General features: G+C 40.5%; 1 protein-coding gene across 1 annotated transcript; it reads left to right on the forward strand.

Annotated features, from left to right (window-relative positions):
* The first annotated feature begins 785 nt into the window (after window positions 1-785).
* LOC117055982 (macrophage mannose receptor 1-like) lies at window positions 786-11,951 on the forward strand. The gene is made up of 7 exons (XM_033165952.1): window positions 786-1,031; window positions 2,425-2,590; window positions 4,140-4,292; window positions 5,452-5,562; window positions 7,587-7,772; window positions 10,640-10,678; window positions 11,650-11,951. Exons 1-7 carry the CDS (start codon window positions 888-890, stop codon window positions 11,877-11,879), a joined length of 1,029 nt encoding a protein of 342 aa, XP_033021843.1. The 5' UTR covers window positions 786-887; the 3' UTR covers window positions 11,880-11,951.
* The last annotated feature ends 8,903 nt before the right edge of the window (window positions 11,952-20,854 follow it).

Genomic DNA, 20,854 nt, shown 5'->3' on the forward strand with positions numbered 1-20,854 from the left:
GTATAAATCAGCTGGCAGGGGTTAGGGGAGCAGCAGTCATGAGAACCTGTTTTTATAGATGCATAGAGGTGAACTCTAATGCCAAAGAGTTGCCACAATTATATGCCTCATTTTTTTACACATCATCTCTAGGACAGGCAGGAGGAGGATGCTGGCACAAGATTTTTCAGTTTAATGTTGTAGTATCTAGCCCTGTTCAAAGTGATATGCTTCTCCTATGACCTATGCAAATTCATTTGAATATAAGAAGAAAGTCCACTTTGAATGACTGAACTAAAGTTTTATCATCTGAGAAGGATGGCAGGTAGGAAGCTAATTGAAGTCTCTTGACTTCTCTGGAAAGAAATGAAGATATGTTTCAAAAGGGCCTGTTGATTACATGTTAAGAACTTGACTTTTTGTAACTTTAAAGAAAATGTATTCTGAGGCCTCACCCATATCATCTCTAACTAGAACTTTCTTGTAATGTTATTGTTAACTTTTAAAATGTTGATTTTCAAGGTTTTTTAATCGAAACAAAATAGGAAATTCTTTCCAGTAGCACCTTAGAGACCAACTGAGTTTGTTCTTGGTATGAGCTTTCGTGTGCATGCACACTTCCTCTTCTTGGTATGAGCTTTCGTGTGCATGCACAGCTATGCTTCTTTTAATGTTTCACTTCAGATTTTTAGTACTTTGAGATGTTAAAACTTAGGAGATAATGGCATTCTGAAATTTCAGTATCAAGTGAAATCAAATTTTAGGATGGTGTACAGTCTAAACTGATCTCTGCCCTTTCTCTTTATTACTTTCCTATAGACCCTGCATTATCACACCCTGAAACGACAATTTCAGCCTCTGGCTATGCTGTTTTTGGGAATAGCAGTTACTCTCTCACTGGCCCCAAAATGACATGGGAAGCGGCCAGGAAAAAATGTCATTCTGAACAGTCAGAGCTTGCCAGCATTGTGAATCCATACATCCAATCGTTCTTATTGCTACAGGTGTTAAAATACAAGGAGCCTGTGTGGATTGGCTTAAACAGCAATATGGTAAGAACATGTGATATATATGAACATAAACCTGCTTATCCACATCAAGGGCTTGTATTGAGAGCATAGATAGAAAGCACAGAACTTTTAATAGATGACTTCATTGAAAATACCCTCAGCATTACTTCCCACAAACAGCTTTGGATATAATCTGGGTTACCTATGAGCACATAGGGGTACTGCGGTGGGGGAGAGTCCTCTATGCCACCCAACCTGCTACCATGGCTACTGGCCACTGCCCACCCACTCACTTTAAAGAAAAGTTCAAACTGCTTCAAACAGTGCTTTTGCAAAATGCTTTAAGGCTGCTCCGGTGCTCCCATTTCAGGCTGAAACCCAGCCATAAGAATCAAACAGTAAGCAGGGCCACATACACATGTATTCACATTGGCTGATGTGATGGGAGGTGATTCTGCTTGGTCTGGGTGCATGACAAACTCCGCAGAGAGCTTTCTCATGCACCTGAAGCTGCCTGGTTTGGCTGCCTATGTAGCTTGCAGCAAGGAGCTGCTAAGTGGATGGGTTTTCTTCTTCTTCTAAAGGAAGAGATGTGGCTGATGTGATGGGAGGGTGATTCTGCGTGGTCTGGGTGCACGACAAACTCTGCCAGGTAGGTTACTGGCAGCCATTGCAGAGTGATGATATGTGGTGACATATCCCATTATGCTGCCACCAATCTAGCAGCCACATTCTGCAATAGCTGTGGCCTCTAGGTCATATTCAAGAGCAGGCACATTAAAGAAGTCCATGTGAGAGGTCACCAGAGCATGGGCAACTGAGACCCTACTACTGTGGCCCAGGAACAGCTGTAGCTAGCAGCTTAGCCTAACCTGGACATAAACACTCCTAGCCACAGAAGCCATTTGAGACTCCAGTGATAAGTTGGAATCCAGCAGTACTCCCAAACTGTTAATCTGTTCCTTCACAAGGAAACTCCTCCCAGAGAAGGTTGTCAACCAAATTCTTTGACATAGGAACTGTCCACCTACAACACCTACAACTTATCAGGATTCAGTCCTTTTATTGACCCCCACCCATTACTGCTTCCAAACACCAGTTCAACACTTTCCTAGCCTCTCCTGATTCATATGGAAAGGGGAAACAGAGCTGTGTGCCATCAGCATTCTGATGACACCATGCTCCATATTCCTGGATAACACCTTGCCTATTTCATTTAGATGTTAAATAGTATAGGTATTATCTCTGATGTCACCCATATAGTAGTACTCTCAGTTAACGCCCCGAAAGATGATGGTGTGTGTGAGTGTGTGTAAATAAAATGAAAAGGAGAAAAAGTAAATAATGTGGAGTTCATGTTCTGGGATGCAAATGTCAAAGTGTTGTTTTTTTTCTAAGCCAGCATGTGTTGTTCCAATGTGCATTTGAATTTTAGACTGGTGAGCATTACAAGTGGATAAGCAACCAGAAACTAGTATATACTGATTGGGGTCCTGAAGAGCCAAAGCAGAAAATAGCATGTGTCTACTTACACCCTGATGGTCACTGGAAAACAGGAAATTGCAGTGAAACATTCTTCACTGTCTGTGAGCAGCATCATGGTAAGCAAAGGAATGTATTTTTTTATGGGACATTGCCTTCTCCATTTGAAGATAGAGCTGATAAATGTGCTCCTGGAACTTCTGCCTCTTTCATATGGAAATAACTGTTACAGTTCGAACCATCAGGCCATAACGGTCAGGCAAACAAAAATATGATGGAGTTACAAAAAGTAACCTAGGGTTTGGTAACCACATTTAGTCCCCATTGATTTCAATTGAAGAGACTTGGGCAAGTGTTTTTAAGGCAGCAACCCTATATATATTAACACAGGAGTAAGCTCCATGCAACTCAGTGAACGTTACTTTGAGTAAACTCTCATAGGGTTGCACTGTTAACCTACCATTGAAGTCTATGGGATTTAGAATAGCTTACATTTGATTAAGAGGATTCTTTCTTCTTTCTTTCTTTTGGTGGCCATTTTATTTCCATTCAGGGCATTGATTTCTCAGAGAGCAATGACTTGTAATATTACAAATAGTTGTAAAAGGCGAAAGATTTATACGATCTGAGGTGAAACCAGAGACATTTCTGGCAAAGCACCAGCTGATGGGCAAATCACCCTATGCTGGGACATCATTCTGCTGGGCTTACCAGGTGGTGGCAAGGATGCTCTGATGAGCACCAAGCACACACACATCCCCCCCCCCCAGTCTTCCTTACAATTTCTCATCATGCTTCTAATGTAGCATCTGCTGGAAGCCCATGTGCAGCAGGGTAGGGAGGCAAAGCAGGTATTACTGGTGGGCCCTGCCACTGTGCCCAAGGATGCCATGTACTGACAATGGTTTTGGCTATGACTCAAATGAGATTAATTTAAATAATAATATTAATAAAATATTAATAAAATATTTGAGGGGGCTGCCCACCAAGTTGATTGGCATTGCCATTCAAATGGCATGAGTGTGTGTGTGCCACATCATGTCATTGATTATGTGGGGCGGGGCTTACCTCCTCCCCCCCCCCCACCCAATATTTTATTCAAGCTGGCACTCCTGGGACAGCTGTAACAGTTTTTGGATGGGTATAAAAAAATCACTTGATATCCCCTAGCGTTTTGTCAATAAATTGATCTGAAAAAATACAGACATGATAGTTTGTAGGTAAGAAACCTGCTATCAGTCTAGGAGTTATTTTGCTAGGCACCTTTAAAATTGATTCTGCAGAGGGAAAGAATTAAATTATTCACTTTCTGTGTAAAATTATTGCCTCTGGTTATATGCTTAACCTGTCAATCACAGCACAACTTTCCCTCCTTGCCCCCTCCCAGTCTCATATTTGCTCTCCTTTCCCCCGTCATCTCATGCTGATGTTCTGGACACTTGTCTGCAACATTTTTTTAATGCCTGGATTGGCACCATGAAGCTCTTCTGAGGGTCCTGCTTTGAGATGTGCAAAGTTGCAGACATCTCGTTTCACTTTTTACTAGCCCAAGAGGCCACCTTGATATTCTGCTTCATCTCATGATTTGGGGTTTGTTTGCACATCCTTAGTATTTATAGGTTTCTAATATACTTACTTAAAATAAATAAAATACTTGTTTCATAATAGGCAAAATCCCAACTGAACCTCCACAGGCACCAGGAAAATGCCCTGAATCAAAACAGAACCCGATATCTTGGGTTCCTTTTCGGGCACATTGCTATAAATTCTACACTGGCTGGTTTGATCGCCCGACAGCATACTTCAAATGTTCTCAGTTAGGTGGGTATCATTTTGAATTAGATCATGACATAAATTTTCCATGCTAGGAGACTCCTAGTTAGCATGTGAAGCCAATGTGGCAAGTGGATGGTGTTGCAGGGATGTCCTATCCTATGCATGTCTATCAAGAAATATGTCCCATCAAGTTCAATGGGGCCTATAGCTAAGTAAGTGGGTACAGGATTTTAGCCTTGGACTTTGGCCAGAGAGACAGAGATTCAAATTCTTGCTCACCCACAAACCTCACTGGATGCCTTGGGCCAATTCCCCACCTTTTAGCTTAATGTGTCTCACTGGGTTGCTATGATGATAAAGCAGGAAGGAAGGAAGCCTGGAATTGACCCTGTAGTCCTTGGAGGTACTATAGAATGGCAAGGCACAGCAAGTAGGGTTTCTGGCTAACAATGCTGCCCAGACCTCCTTTGGGAGAGGCCAGGTTGAGGGAAGATTGGAAGAACAGGTGGTTTGTCCTTCAGAGAGCTCAGGCCATCAGCAAATGCCTGGCTGTGCTGATCCCTAATAATAAATCTTTCTATTGTTGGGTGCTTCTGTGTGAGGTGTGTTGTTCTGTTCTTCTACTTATCATCCTCATTTATCCAACCAAGAGATTCATGTATGAATCTTACTGAATAAAAGTTCATTGGGTGGTGGTGGGGGTGTTAAAAAGCCACATGCCACACACCCCCCCACACACACATTTATTAACTTTCCATTTTATTTCCTCCGCAGTACCTCTGAGCCCAGATAGAATGTTGCTCCATTGGGGCCAGAGAAGCGCTGTGGGGAAACAAAAATTGTGTGTGCCAGCAGCAGTGCTTTACTGCTAAGCTGATTTATGATCATGCATTACAGGTGGGCATCTAACTTCTGCTTAGAAACTTCCAAGTAAGGGGAATCCACCACCTCTCATGGGAGTCTTTTCCACTGTTGAACAATTTTTACTGTCAGAAAGTTCTTGCTGGTGTTTAGGTCAGTTTTGCCAGTGTATATCTATTAAATATGTTGTTGTTTCTGTGTCGTCTTACCTGCCCCTAAGGTCCCAGAGCAATTTACAATGATATAAGTATGCAGTATGAAAATTGTATTTATTTAAATAAATTAAAGGTGGTACGACAAATTCTTAATGAATTAAGAATTTAACTCATCTGATGTTTCCTAGGTAGCACCTTGGCTTCTATAGAAGATTTAGCTGAACTGAATTTTTTAGTGGAGCACACACAGCAAAACACACGTTGGAATTATTGGATAGGATTAATTAGAAATATTGAAGGTAACTGTTTTACAGTCAATTTTTATACTATAATAACATTTATAATATTTATTTCTAATATGGTTATTTATTAAAACAATTTATATATAATATTCTCTATGTGGTTTACAAGAAATGCAATACAAGAAGGTAAAAATTGGTTAAAACTAAATATTTTTGGAAGTGAAAGAGCTCAGATGATACCTAACTCCCAGAAAACCTTCATACATCAAGCCCAACAGTTCTTCTATGTGCTTGAGGGGTCACACCAGCATAAGAATGTATAGGCATATGTGGTGGGAATGTTCAAAGGTGAAGTTGTTTTGGAAAAATGTTGCCCAGGGAATTTCTTTAATTACATCTCAGAGTTTTCCATTTTCTTTTGCCTTAGCTAATATATGGAAGAAATTGAACAGTTAAAAAGCACAGAACTTGTAACGCATCTTCTAATGGCAGCATGTACAGCCATAGGTAGTAACTGGAAAACTTACAATTTGCTAGAAATAGACTAATGTTATAACACAGTTTGTCAAACAGCTTTGCTGGAATTACTGAAGACAGACACCAGTTTAGAAATGAGACAGTTTCCTTGGATTTAGGTGGAAAGGAGAAATAGAGCTGGGTGTCATCAGCAAACTGGTGGCAAACTGGTGGCACGGCACATCAAAATTCTGGACAACCTCTCTCAGTGGTTTCATGTAAATGTTAAATAGCATAGGCAACAGAACAGAACAATGAGGGACCCTGCAGGCCAGTGGCCAAGGCATCAAGCAGGAGTCTCCCAGTACCCCCAGGAGTCCTCCAGGAAGGATTAGAGCCACTGTAAAACAGTGCCTCCAAGTCCCATCCCAGCAAGGTGGCCCAGAAGGATACCATGGTCAATGGTATTGTAAGCCACTGAGAGGTCCTGCAGAACCAACAGCGACACACTCCCCAGTTCCTGTCATAAGTCATCCACCAAGGCTACCAAAGCCATCTCTGTCCCATAGCTAGGCCTGAAAACAGATTAAAATGGATCTAGATAATTCGTCTCCTCCAGAAACCAATGGAGCTGAGATGCCACCATACGCTCCAGAGCCTTGCCCAAAAAGGGATGTTGGAAAGCAGAATATTTGTATTTAGCTTAGCAAACTAAAAAAATAAGTCTGTTGTTCCCATTGAGCTTGAAGTAAGTGTGCTTGAAGTTATACTGTAGCTTCAGATTAGAAGAAGAACAGTCTACATTAGGAAATGGCATCTACATGTTAAAGTTCACTTTATGAAAAAGCAGAGCCAACCATTTTTCCAAAATAGTTGTGGGAGTTTTGGGTACTGATCTAGTAAAAGAGTTTTGGGTATGAAAAATAGGTACAGTCAGCCCCCCCCCCTTATGCGCATTCAGTATGTGTTTGACCGTGTACCTCTATACGAGCATCACACCAAATGCAGAAGTGACCTGGAAACGTCATAAAGACACCACTGAAATGTCACTAAAAGGGCAGAACGGGGTTGGGATGGGGTTTTTGCTGGCTATTTTCAATGGGTTTCAATTATACACGATTTCACCAACACACGCGATGTCTTCGAATGTAACTCCCATGTAAATGGGGCCCTGCCTGTAATTGCTAGTTTAGAGAAAGGAGAAAAAGAGATGTATCTACTAGTCCGTTTAAAAAATAAATACTACATCTAATCTGGTTTTGATCCCGAGCAGTGTGAGCAGTCCTTGTTCCCATGACACTTCTATGTTGTCTATTTAAAAAAAAGCTGCTCCTGACACTTCTATGTTGTCTATTTAAAAAAAAGCTGCTCCCAGTCAAAAACAGAGTTCAATATGGTCTGGGGAAATGCGGGGGGGGGGGCACTGTAGCCAGAAATCAGACATTCTCCCCATACCATTAGTGTATTCAGTGTTCTGATATAATATTGCTGGTTGCTTGCATATTTTCCAAATTAAAAATGGTGAGTGTGTTTTTAAAGTGTGTTTCCATATAGAACACCTTTCAATCTTTGTGCTACTCCTTCCCTTTTTAGTCATTACAGCATCTATTGATTTTAATAATTAGGAGAATGGTTGTGGGAAGATAAGACTGAAGTGGATTTTGTCAACTGGAAAGCGGATGAGCCCACATTAGAGCCTGAAGATTTCTCTTACTATAGCAACATCTGCGCTTACATGAAGGCAGATAATGGGGAGTGGTACAAGGGACGCTGCAGATATTCTAACGGATTTATTTGTAAAAGACACAAAAGTAAGACATTTTCTTATTAATTAGCAGTAATTCTTACTCAAAACAGTATTTAACTGTTGAGGTGAGTTGTATAGAACTACAGTGGATGTCTTAGGACAGTCTTGTGTAATTGTTTTCTGGCTAGATTCATATTACTAGAAGTTTATCCGCGTCATCTCTTTATCTGCCCTCTTCTTAAAGTTGTGTAACGAAGGTGTTTCTGTGAGTCTACTGCTCAGAGAGGGGCTGTTTCCTGTCTCGGCATGTTTATAATATTCTACCTTGTTCTATCCTTACTAGCAAGTTCTCAGTGTTTTGGTTTGTTGTTGTTGTTGTTGTTTGGGGGGGGATGCAGTTTTTCCCAACTGCCTTTCTTTTTCTTGCACATTCCATCAAATTGGTCCTCTTTTTTGTTTATGTGTCCTCCATACTCTTTGTTACTTCCCATTCTCTTTTCAACTTCTGGCAGACCTTACTGGAACTTCCAGTCATCTACTCTCTAACAACAAATGGTAAAAGATAGACCCAAAGCTAGAGAATAATCATTTTCGCTCCTTCTATATTTGATAATGTAATGCTATTAACATTTGATAAATATATAATAGCAAAGGTTCCCACTATTATTTACAGTCCTCAGAATGGGTATATTCAACATTTTAATAAATCGTTCCTTTTATTCAAAAGGAAAAAACCATTTAATAGATTCCACTTTGACAGTTTTAAGGCTCAGGTCACCATGCCTGATCTTGCTAAGCATAGGGATTGAGTGAACAGACTGAACATTTCAAATTCAAAACTTGGTCCCCATTTTTAAAGAGTAACATATTTTTTTAATTGAAAGAAGCACATCTGGAAGCAAATGTCCTATCTGAGGTGCATATTCATGTTCTTTTCATGATGTGACATATCAGGGTCCAAAGCCTGAAAAAAGAGGGGGGCTACTGCTTTCCCTGTAATATTATTACACTCACCCCAATCTCTAAGTGATAAGACCCTCTCCAGTCATCTGTACTCTTCAGTTGCAAAAGAGTGACTTAAGACTCTCCAGGGCAATTTTACTTAAAGAAACAGATTTGGTGACTTTAGTAGTCCCCTTTTCTTTTTTGTCCATTACCCCCAAGGAAGGATCTTGAGAAGCAGGAGTGCAGACCTAAACCCCCCCCCCCCCAGACCTTGCCATATCTCCAGAATTCAATGTTTATACTAGGCAAGAGACAAAGGAACTGACTGACAGAGTCCTTGTTTACCCAGGAATGTCCCATCAAGAATCAGTTTTGCTCTAGTTTCTCCTCTGAGTATTAAATAGAAGGGTAAAAAATGTGCAGCACACTAAGCTATTTCTGGAAAAGTTGAAATACAAACGTGGTAAATGGATAATAATTGCTTATTTATTTCACAAGAGTTATATATCTCTTGGTTGTAATAAAACCTCAGATAAGACTTGTAGGTAGCAATTTATTACAATGGATGGAAAAGCAGAAGGTTAGTTTATTGAGACATTCGTTCCAAAAGGTGATATATTTCAGTCTACAGGGGATCGGTTCTTGGCAGAGAGCTACAAGTGTGCCACATTTATTGACAATTCCATGCCAATGAAACCAGCAGGACTTGTTTCAAAATAAATTACTTTTGCTGCAACACTTTTCTTAACAAGAACAATGCAATCAGCTGAGGGAGAAATGCAGAGGGTCCAATTTGAAAGCATAAGAAGCAGTTATACTAAAGCTAAGCAGGTCTGGAAGTTACCTGGATATGATACTACCTCAAGCCATATGTAAACTGCCCTAATCTCTTAGGAATAAGTGCAGGATATAAGTATACCAAGCAGAGAAATAAATAGGAGGTCCAAGGGCCCAGTCTACTTGAATGCAATCCTTTCAGTATACTCCCTCTCCTTGCCCCCCACATTCCCCATTAAATCCATTCCATGTTGTTTGTTTCTAGGCACTCCAGTCAATTTGATAATGTCACCTGGCCACCTATTTGTTCATTGTCAAATGATGCTTGAAATGGCTTTCTGCTTACTTAACACAACTGACTTTAAAAGCTGACATTTAGTTTTTGAAAGTTATTTCTGTAACTTGACCCTGGTGTTCCAGAACAATAGCTAAAGAGAAGAATCGTTCAGTGAACCATTCACATTTTAAACCCTTTTCTAACTTGTGAGAATTTAACATTCATTTCAATTTTTAAAAGCTACTCATGTGGTAGAATCCATTATCTGACAATATTTGAATGGTCAATTGACCCTTCCTACATTTTTTATTATACACGTGAAACTCGAAAAATTAGAATATCGTGGAAAGGTTCATTTCTTTCAGTAATTCAACTTAAAAGGTGAAACTAATATGTGAGATAGACTCATGACATGCAAAGCAAGATATGTCAAGCCTTTATTTGTTTTAATTGTGATGATTATGGCGTACAGCTGATGAGAACCCCAAATTAACAATCTCAACTTTGGGGTTTTCATCAGCTGCATGCCATAATCATCACAATTATAACAAACAAAGGCTTGACATATCTCGCTTTGCATGTCATGAGTCTATCTCATATATTAAACTCCAGTAGCTAATGAAAACAATTGCTTACATAAATGGACTTTTCCACGATATTCTAATTTTTCAAGTTTCACCTGTAGATAATGGTGGCTTAATTTGCTGGCAAGCAAGCTAACTTTCCTTTTACTCCTCCACCTTAGTCTGGCTCAATTTATTGCTAATCAAAGCTTTGAGCTAAAAAAATAATAAAAGTTAATAATACAGTCTTGCATACCTGTCTTCCCTACTATGTTGAGAACATTTGCTCCTGTAGTTTGCTATTAGATAGATGATAAATAGATACACACAACAATCACACACACCTTAAACATTTCTTTTGTTTTACAGTTATTGAAGAAACAACTAAGTCACCTACAGAAAGTACAGGTAAGACTGGGTTTAAACCCCCATTGAAGTAATAATGTCTTCAGTATTCGTTTGTTTCTTTTTATATACTGTTTAATATTCAGAATTTCTAAGCCATGTGCATAATATGTATTTCTAAGTACTCTCAAAACTGCCCTCTGCTCTGCTATATGCATTTTTGTAGACATTGTTTGGTTAGAGAACTGCATCACAATATTCAGATAGATGTGAATTCCAAACAATAGCTGTGTTTCAGTTTGTGTGTTATTTTAGAAAGTGTGGATTTGGTAGGTTCACCTTTATATGTGAAATCAAATTTCCCCCATGTTCCTACCACACACAGGCAGGCAGAAATTAACAACTGAACCTTCTCCTAGCAAAAATTCTTCAATGTATGTAGGCACTAATACATTTCCCGACTGGGGGAAAATGATGGCAACTCACCTTCCTTGTGAAAAACTGCTACTATGAAGCAGGACAGTTGGGGAGTGGGTGAGAGATCTCATTGTAATGGAATATTCTATAGTGTTTCATGTGCAAGATGGAAGCACAAAGGGCAAATCCTCTTTTATATGCACATACACAGAATAATGTTATCCTGTTTAAGATGTAGTGCAAAGGCAACTGGGGGAAGGTATACTATTTCCTTGACATTTGGGTTTTTTTTCATTTGCATTGCAACATCCAACTTCTTTTGGGCTGGATTCCTTCACAGCCTGCCAAAGCTCTTTTCTTTTTAAAAAAAGGATGTACTGAGGAATCTGAGCTACTCCAGTGCATCTTTTCTGCTTCTGCATCCCCTTCCCTCCCTGCAGTCAGGTGACCATTTCATTGGCTGGTAAGTTCTCAGCACACTATGCTTATGTGCAGCAAATACCATTCAGACATCCCTCCTCTTCTTACAAGGGGGTTGTCACTGGTTTGCCATAGTATAACGTATTCAGTGTTATCTATTATATTTTTATATATATTACATTTCCCCCCATTGGCAGAGCAAGAAGATAGTTCTGCATCAGCACGTGGCAGAGTTATAAAGGTGGTTTTCCCAGTGTTCTTCATCCTCATCCTCATTGGTGCAGGCACTGCACTTTATATTGTCTACAGAAGAAGATTTCGACAACAACAAACTACTGGTAGCTTTGACAACACTTTGTATCATGACAATAGGATTCTTATTCAGAATAATGATTCAGAAGTGCATGTGGAGGACAAAGGAATGTAATGCTATATGCACTTACCTGTGACTAAGTCCCACTGAGCTCAAAAGGAATTACTTCTGAATTGACAGGTATAGGATTGCACTGTTCGTTCATTCATTCATTTCCAAGAAGTAACCATTGTTTGGGAATGGTTTGTCCCAAGCCTCAATATGCAAAGGTACTTTCTGTGACCACGCTTATTATGTAGAATGCTCTGAATGCATAATTATTATTTTGTGAAAACATATTCACAAAATATGTACAAATTAAAAATTACTTGAACTGAAAAACTAAGGGCTGTGTCGTTGATATCCTCTGGCAACCAAGGTACTGCACAATATTTTTGCCATGCATGAAAACACCCTTGTCCGGTGTTGTAGAAAGAGCAAGGGGTGTATCTCACCCTCTTCGACTCTTCCAGAAAAGATAATAATCAAGATTCTTTTTGTTCTTTTTTAAGGATTCAATATGTGCAGCCCAGGTACTGATTCAGTACCTGATTTTGTATCCATAGTTTCCTATCTAGATAGGCCTATTTCTGGTTGCATTGTATGTCTAGCCCTTGCTTGTTTGGTGGCATTTCTGCTTATGGCTTAAAGTGATATGATTTCTTTGTTTACTTAAATATGATAGTGAAATGTTTCTTTGTGCCCAACCTTGCACTTCTCCTCCAAAAGAGCCAATCATCAGTATGAAAATAGGCTTCTATATGTGCAGCCCAGGTGCTAAGTCTGAAAGAGTAACTGCATACATAGCACCTAGTTGTATATGCATTTTCTTATCTGATTAAGACTGTTTCTGCCTATAGAGTATCTTGTTAGAGGGCATGTCTTTGAGTTAGGGTATTGTTTAGCAGGTTTTGTTGCTGTCATTATTGTCCTGGTTGTCCTGAAAAGTTTTAAATTGTTTTTAACTGCTTTTAAAGTTGTGTGTTTTTAAATTCAGGGTTTTGTTGTTGTTTCCATTGAAAATCGCAATGGCAACCTCAGTGGCCCAGCTATTCTCGTATCTGGACAGTTTAGCCTACATTCTGTTGGCTATGCTCTGGTAACCTCTATGTTAGATTATTGCCACATGTTATATGTGGGGTTGCTTCTGAAGATGGTTTGGAAACTTCAGCTGGTACAGAATTCGGCAGCCAGGCTGCTCACCAAGACAAGATGGTTTGAGCATATTACACCAATCCTGGCCCAACTGCACTTCATTATATATCTTTAGGCGTTGGGCAAAAACATTTTGCTTCAACCCGGACTTTGACTGATTAACATTCTATGGCCTTTTAAATGTGTTGTGGGGTTGGATTGTTTTCGTTTTTGTTATATTAACTACTTTGTGTTCTCATTTTGTATTTTTAAGTTGTGAACCGCTCTGTGATCTTTGGATGAAAGGTGATATCTAACTAACTCAATAAAAAATTTAAGCCATACAAATCAGTATCTGCAACATGTGTTCCTTAAAAATTCTACACTGGTAGCATCACACACCCATTCACATATTATTATAACACATCAACAAACTGCTGGGAAAGGTGATGGGGACTTTTTTCCTCTCTCAGGTGAAAATGCTTTATTCTGGAATGAAATTCATCAAGAGATGTGGGAAATTATTAAAACACACATTCACATTTCTCTTCCTACTAAATATGTGGACAGACTCTATGACGACATTTCACCAAAAGGAACTTTTGACATCGAAGCTGTTAGCTGCCAGGATCTCTACAGCACAACAGTGGAAATCATTTTTTTCATAAAAAATCTGACTATATCCTGCAAAATTCCCCAGAACATTCAGAGATCCACCAAATTCAATATGCCTCCATGGGAAAACCACCTGATGGCTTAGGTTAGGGGAGAAGTATTGTCTGATCTAGTTCTACACATTTACACTGGCACATGGTACTTCTCTTATTACTCTGAAATGTGGGTATTATTTATGTCATAATTTCTGCATTGGCAGACTTGCCACATGTACTCCTCCACCACTTCATTTTGTGCAGTGAATAAGATTCTTTCATATAAAAAAATGCACCCCATGGATCTAATTACAGAATATAGGCACACGGCACACTTATAGCATGGAGGAAATCTAAAGAGTGCAGGTTTCATCCTTTGTTCCTCACAATTGCTGTGCTTATTGAGACAGCTCAAAGCTCATTTACTAAGTTCGTCAAAGTAAGTTGTTCACTGGTTCAGTAGGGGCTGTTGCTCAGTAAATTGTGGTCCTCTATCAGAAAGCTGCACATTACCAAGGGGGCATCATTAATATATAATATCCCACACTGCTGTGTAAATAAAACTAAACTCTTATGCTGAACTGCTGGCACATATAGAGTTATTTCTGCTATTAGCCAAGAAGTGAGTATAATAAAGCTCATTAACACCCCCATGTTGTTCAGCTGCTGACAGTGATGGAAATCTGGGACCCTTGTTCATAGCAATGTTCTGCCAACAGTGTGTGGAATGGTGGAAGAAACAACATTGTTTATGCCTCCTCTTAGATTCAGACTTCACCTGACTTCCCCCAATTCCTGTTTTTCCCATGTAGAGCTAAGGAATAATTTGTGAAGATCACTCTCACTCTTGCTCCAGTGAGAGCATCCACTGAACCACAGCAAGTCTAAACCTAACTCATGGTGTTTACTGTATTGGCCCGAATATAAGCCGCAACCGCAAATAAGCCACTCCCTTAAAATTCCGCAGGCACACACACACACGTAAATGGCAAATGTTGAAGAAAATCCTACAGTGATATTGTAAAAGCCAATTTTTGTAAGGTCGTGGATTTAAGCCGCACTTTAACTTTTCACAGTTGGAATTTGGAAAAAAAAAGTGTGGCTTATATTCGGGCCAATACGGTAATTATATTCACATGAAGCATTTCCTTTGGTGACCACCTCTGAGTCTGGTTCATCCATGCAACAGAATGAGATTATCTGTGGAAGAATCCTGAGGTGGTAGAATGGGCAATTTTAGACTGTGGGTGGTAACATCACTTTTTTATGTTCACTTGCATTGTTGCTGTTGTTTGCTTAAAAACGTTTCAGTATCAAGCTTCTCAACATGGTCATACAAGGTAGATCTTAGCCTACTGGCAGGTTGATATGGGTGCAGATGGTCCTTAAACTGCTTAGGGCTTTACGGGTCATCACCTGCACTTTAATTAGTCCTGGAAATATGCTGGCACAAAATTTGTGTAATAAATATATTACACCAAACTAGTAGCCAGGAGGCCGCATTTTGTACCAGTTGAAGTTTCCAAATCATTCTGAAAGGTAGCTCTAAATACAACACATTACTGTAGTCTAACCTGGATGTTAAAAAGCAAAGACATCACCTTGCCGACAAAGGTCCGTATAGTTAAAGCTATGGTTTTCCCAGTAGTAATGTACGGAAGTGAGATCTGGACCATAAAGAAGGCTGATCGCCGTAGAATTGATGCTTTTGAATTATGGTGCTGGAGGAGACTCTTGAGAGTCCCATGGACTGCAAGAAGATCAAACCTATCCATTCTCAAAGAAATCAGCCCTGAGTGCTCACTAGAAGGACAGATCCTGAAGTTGAGGCTCCAGTACATGAGAAGAGAAGAGTCCCTAGAAAAGACCCTGATGTTGGGGAAGATGGAGGGCACAAGGAGAAGGGGACGACAGAGGATGAGATGGTTGGACAGTGTTCTCGAAGCTACTAACATGAGTTTGGCCAAACTGCGAGAGGCAGTGAAGGATAGGCGTGCCTGGCGTGCTCTGGTCCATGGGGTCACGAAGAGTCGGACACGACTGAACGACTGAACAACAAAAAACCTGGATGTTACTAGTGGCATTGATAACTAAGGCAAGGTCAATTCTCTCCAGACAGGGTTGCAGTTGGCATACCAATCCAAGCTGCTAAAAAGTGCCCCTGATTACTTCAGAAGCATTCCAAGACTAGAAGAATGGCAACAGAAATTACTAGAATAAGCAGAAATGGCAAAACTCACTGGAATAATATTCATTCATTCATTCATTCATTCATTCATTCATTCTCAGCCCATCTGGCTGGGTTTCCCCAGCCACTCTGGGCAGCTCCCAACAGAATATTAAAAACATGATAAAACATCAAATATTAAAAACTTCTCTAAACAGGGCTGCCTTCAGATGTCTTCTAAAAGTCAGATAGTTTTTTTATTTCCTTGACATCTGATGGGAGGGCATTCCACAGGGCGGGCGCCACTACCGAGAAGGCCCTCTGCCTGGTTACCTGTAACCTCAGTTCTTGCAGTGAAGGAACCGCCAGAAGGCCTTCAGAACTAGACCTTAGTGTCTGGGCTGAATGATGGGGGTGGAGACACTTCTGCAGATATACGAGGCAGTTTAGGGCTTTAAAGGTTAGCACCAACACTTTCAATTGTGCTCGGAAATGTACTGGGAGCCAATGTAGGTCTTTCAGGACCAGTGTTATATTGTCTCGGCGGCCACTCCCAGTCACCAGTCTAACTGCCACATTCTGGATGAGTTGTAGTTTCCAGGTCACCTTCATAGAGTGCATTGCAGTAGTCCAAGTGGGAGATAACTACAGCATGCACCACTCTGGTGAGACAGTCTGCAGGTAGGTAGGGTCTCAGCCTGTGTACCAGATGGAGCTGGTAGACAGTTGCCCTGGGCACAGAATTGACCTGAGCCTCCATGGACAGCTATCAGTGCAAAATGACTCCCAGGCTGCGCACCTGCTCCTTCAGGGGCACAGTTACCCCATTCAGGACCAGGGAGTCCCCCACACCTGCTTGCTCCCTATCCTGTCTTTTCAGGATTCAACCTCAATCTGTTAGCCACCATCTATCCTCCTACAGACAAACTCACACAGGACCTTCACCGCCTTCACTGGTTCTGAGTTGAAAGAGAGGTAGAGCTGGGTATCATTATCATACAGATGAACACCCAGCCCAACCCCCCGGATGATCTCTCCCAGCGGCTTCATATAGATATTAAAAAGCATGGGGGAGAGGATGGAACCCTGAGGCACCCCACATGTGAGAGCCCATGGGTCTGAACACTCATCCCCCAACACCACTTTCTGGACACGGCCCAGGAGGAAGAAGTGGAACCACTGTACAGTGGTACCTCGGGTTAAGAACTTAATTCGTTCTGGGGGTCCGTTCTTAACCTGAAACTGTTCTTAACCTGAGGTACCACTTTAGTTAATGGGGCCTCCCGCTGCCGCCGTGCTGCCGCCGTGCTGCCGCCGTGTGATTTCTGTTCTCATCCTGAAGCAAAGTTCTTAACCCGAGGTACTATTTCTATGCATTACATAGCAATGGCTGTCTTGACTAAACTATGCATTCATGCTTAGAAAAATTACAGGCAACCATGTGATTGGCCCAATAAGGGGGGGGGGAACCCAGCAGCCTTTATTAGGGCTGACTAATATATATCACAAAGTCATATTACATGTAAAGCAAAACCATAACATTAATGGAGGGGAGAAGGGAGATTATGGAAATGCCTGGAATTCTACAGAATCAAACTATCTTGAGAAGAAGAAGAAGAAGAAGAAGAAGAAGAAGAAGAGTTTGGATTTGATATCCCGCTTTTCACTACCCAAAGGAGTCTCAAAGCGGCTCACATTCTCCTTTCCCTTCCTCCCCCACAACAAACACTCTGTGAGGTGAGTGGGGCTGAGAGACTTCAGAGAAGTGTGACTAGCCCAAGGTCACCCAGCAGCTGCATGTGGAGGAGCGGAGACACGAACCCGGTTCCCCAGATTACGGGACTACCGCTCTTAACCACTACACCACACTGGCTCATGAGGTGGAACATGGGACGTTTTATGTAGACTGAATTAAATTATATTGTGCTAGGGTGCAAAATAGATTTCAGACTGCATCAAGGGCTCCTGGGACATAGAAACACAAATGGTTGTTACCCCCCTTTTTTGGAAAATATACAAGTTAGCCATTACTTGGCTCTATCTCCAGTACTGAGCAAAGAATAAGAATCCATGTGAGCCACAGAGCATGCCCTTGTCTGCAATGCTTCCATTTAGAATCCATCACCCCCCCTGTCTCCACGCCTAAATACAGCAACTCCAGAACATGGGCAGAAGGTAGCAGAGTAGCAGATGTGTGGGGTTCAATTCCCATGCAGAGTTCAAAATAAAATATACACACTCAGGCAGCAGAATTCTTCAGTAATAGTTTACTGAGGTTCAAAAGCATACAGGATCTTTCTGGATCCCCAGTAAGGTTCAAAAACTTCAGCTCATAAGACTGCATCTAGTTACAGAAGCAAAACACACAGTCAGGATAACAGAAAGCAGAAAGAGAACACAGAACCACTCAGTAGGCAGGAGATATTGATTTGAATGTATTGCAGAACAACCCGCTTCCCCCAAAAGATTGGAGACTTTTTGCAAGAAGGAATTTTTTGAGGGAAATGTACTGGGAAGAGTGGTATAACATTGGCTTTGACCCAACATCATCTAACCTCCTTGCAAGCAAATCAAAACGGATGTTTGATAAATAGATGTCATCTATTCTCCCTGCAAACAAATCAGGATGAATTTTTGCTAAATGGGTCGCCTAGAAGGAGCCCAAATAATAAAAATGGATATAGAGGTTTCTTTCTTAAGTTATTCTTACTTTAAGGAGCGGGGGAGGGCCTGGAAGCTAGACATTCTGTGAATGAAATAGAAAGCATTTACATTTTCAATACTTTTTTTTTCTTTTGCAGGAAAATATCATTTAAAAACATAGGAGAAGCAGTGCTTCTTAATTACTTTATAATTTTTAAAAGGATAAATTGTTCTGCAGATATGTATCCTGCTTTATGATTGTACTAACTAGGATATAGTTGCATAAGATATACACTTAAAATAGTTAGCTATATTTTACAATGTACTTTCTGAAACCTGCCAGGAAGAACTTGTACAAAATGTCTATCCACCTCCCTTGTTACCTTAAGTACAACTCTCTCCATAGCAACCAGAAACTTTTCAAAGCAAGAATAAACTAATCCTCTCTGGCTTGCAGAGCACCGCCAAGGAATTTATAAAACACTGGGCTTCCCAGCAGCTTAATACTTTGAGGGATTCAAAAGGCCACAAAGCTAAAGATACACAGTCCTCCCTTTTATCCCCCAGAGCAAAGGTAAGAGGAGAGAATTCAAGATGGGGATTTCCTTCTAACATTTTCTCGGTTCTAAATCCTTTCTCGGTGCCACCCTAAAACTAAAACTATTTTTAATCATCAAAAGCCCTTCTTCAACATCCACACAGTTGTTAACTTCCCATCTGACTGTACGCCAGGCACTGCTTTGGCAGGCATTATTAGCTGCTTCTACTTTTATAGCTTCTTAGCACTGCTTCATTTCGCAATGAAACCTACATTCTTTTACAGTAAATCAGGTCTGATGTTGTGTATAATAACAGGCATGACTGCTGTATGGAGGATGCTTCTAGTAAAGGGATGCATGCATACATTGCCGGGTTTGTTGGCTACAGTAGGCCAAACTTCCTATTTGAAAGCAGAAGTTTTCTTTTGATACAGCAGGTATATTGTATTGGGATGAAGGACATTTTATGAGTGGTGTCCTTTGCCAGTGCTTTTTTTTCTTAAAAAAAAAAAATTCTACTCATATTGAAATACTGCCCCGCAATGAGGCCAAACTTAGATTCACAAAATGTTTAGGGGTATACGTACTCCTGCATCCACCCAGAAAAAAAGCGCTGTCCTTTGCAGTATCTGGAATTACATCTAGAATAAATTGTATGTCTATAGCAGTTTCCTGGCACAAGCGAATCTTCATACATTTCTAATCATGTTTTGATAAAATTACATATTTGCAAGGTTCTTTTCAGCATAATGAGAACATTAATAACTTTAAGCAAAATGTGATGTTAGTCCGCTTTTTTAACATTTCGTTTCCCTCTAATCTCAGAGTTTTACATTCTTCACTACCACCACCATGTGTATGCAAGCTTGCTAATTCAGGATTACACTTGAGGCATCTGATGAAATGGATTGTGGCCCATAAAAGCTTACGTCTTAATAAATTTGTTAGTCTGTTAGGTGCCACATAATTCTTTGTTCTTTTAATTTAAAGAAATAATGGTTTTGTATAATGAAAAGTTCACTGGTGTGTTTTTTCCTGCAGGGAGGAAAACTGCATGCAACTAGAAGCAAGTGTTTCCTCACACTTTAAAAGTATTTGTGTCTGTTTTTGGCAGTGTGTGTGTAGGTACAAACAATGCATGAATTTTAAAAATGATGTCATGCTCTATGGCTTACTTGCTAAATAAGAAGTGTGGAGTCAATCTCGTCTGCAAATCATACTTGTTGGACCTCTTACATGGAAACTCGTCTTCTGTCTATAGATGTGTAGAGAATAACTGTTTTTTATGAGGATTCAATGGCATTCTATCTTAAATAAGTGTTGTACATGTATTTGTACATGTTCTATTTTGATGAAAACAACATGACAACTGTCTTCACTTTGTCCTGGGTTCTGAGGCCAATACAGATAATCTTAAGTCTGATGTGAGTCCAGTGTGTGTTGTAGTGGTTAGTGTCAAGGCTCCAGGGAATCCTATCCCCTTCACAGTGGGATGCCAAGAAGTGGAAAACAAAAAGAATTCTTAGCAGGTAGTTTATTCAATATTCAGAGAGAGACTAAGGAATGTGGTCTCTCTTAGTTAATGGCATTGCTCCAAGTAAAGTTCCACCACATCAGTCCCCACTATTCTACATCACCCCTGTGCCGACTGACCTATGCTTTCTGCCTTTGAGTTTTCTGTTCTACCATCCGCAAGGCACACCTTGTTCCGAGGGAATGGGGGTCATGAATGCTTTCAAGAGACACTGAGTCTGTTAGCTGTCTCTCCCCTGGTGCTTCTTCTTCCTGCTACTCCCCAATATTTCCCAGCTTCTCCCCTCTGTAGCCTCTGAACCTTCTGCAAACCACTGTTCTAAATCAATACTATCCTCCTCTTCTCGGGAAGGTGCTGGAATAGGGGGGGCACGGTTCCCACCA

This window comes from Lacerta agilis, chromosome 12, assembly GCF_009819535.1.
Source record: "Lacerta agilis isolate rLacAgi1 chromosome 12, rLacAgi1.pri, whole genome shotgun sequence".
NCBI classification, from domain to species: Eukaryota; Metazoa; Chordata; class Lepidosauria; order Squamata; family Lacertidae; genus Lacerta; species Lacerta agilis.

Excerpts from the sequence above, each read along its gene's own strand:
- LOC117055982 (XM_033165952.1), top strand. The coding sequence starts at position 888 with ATGACATGGGAAGCGGCCAGGAAAAAATGTCATTCTGAACAGTCAGAG. Across the intron at positions 2,591-4,139 it reads TGTCTGTGAGCAGCATCATG|GCAAAATCCCAACTGAACCT; the intron begins GTAAGCAAAGGA and ends GTTTCATAATAG. Across the intron at positions 7,773-10,639 it reads TATTTGTAAAAGACACAAAA|TTATTGAAGAAACAACTAAG; the intron begins GTAAGACATTTT and ends TTTGTTTTACAG.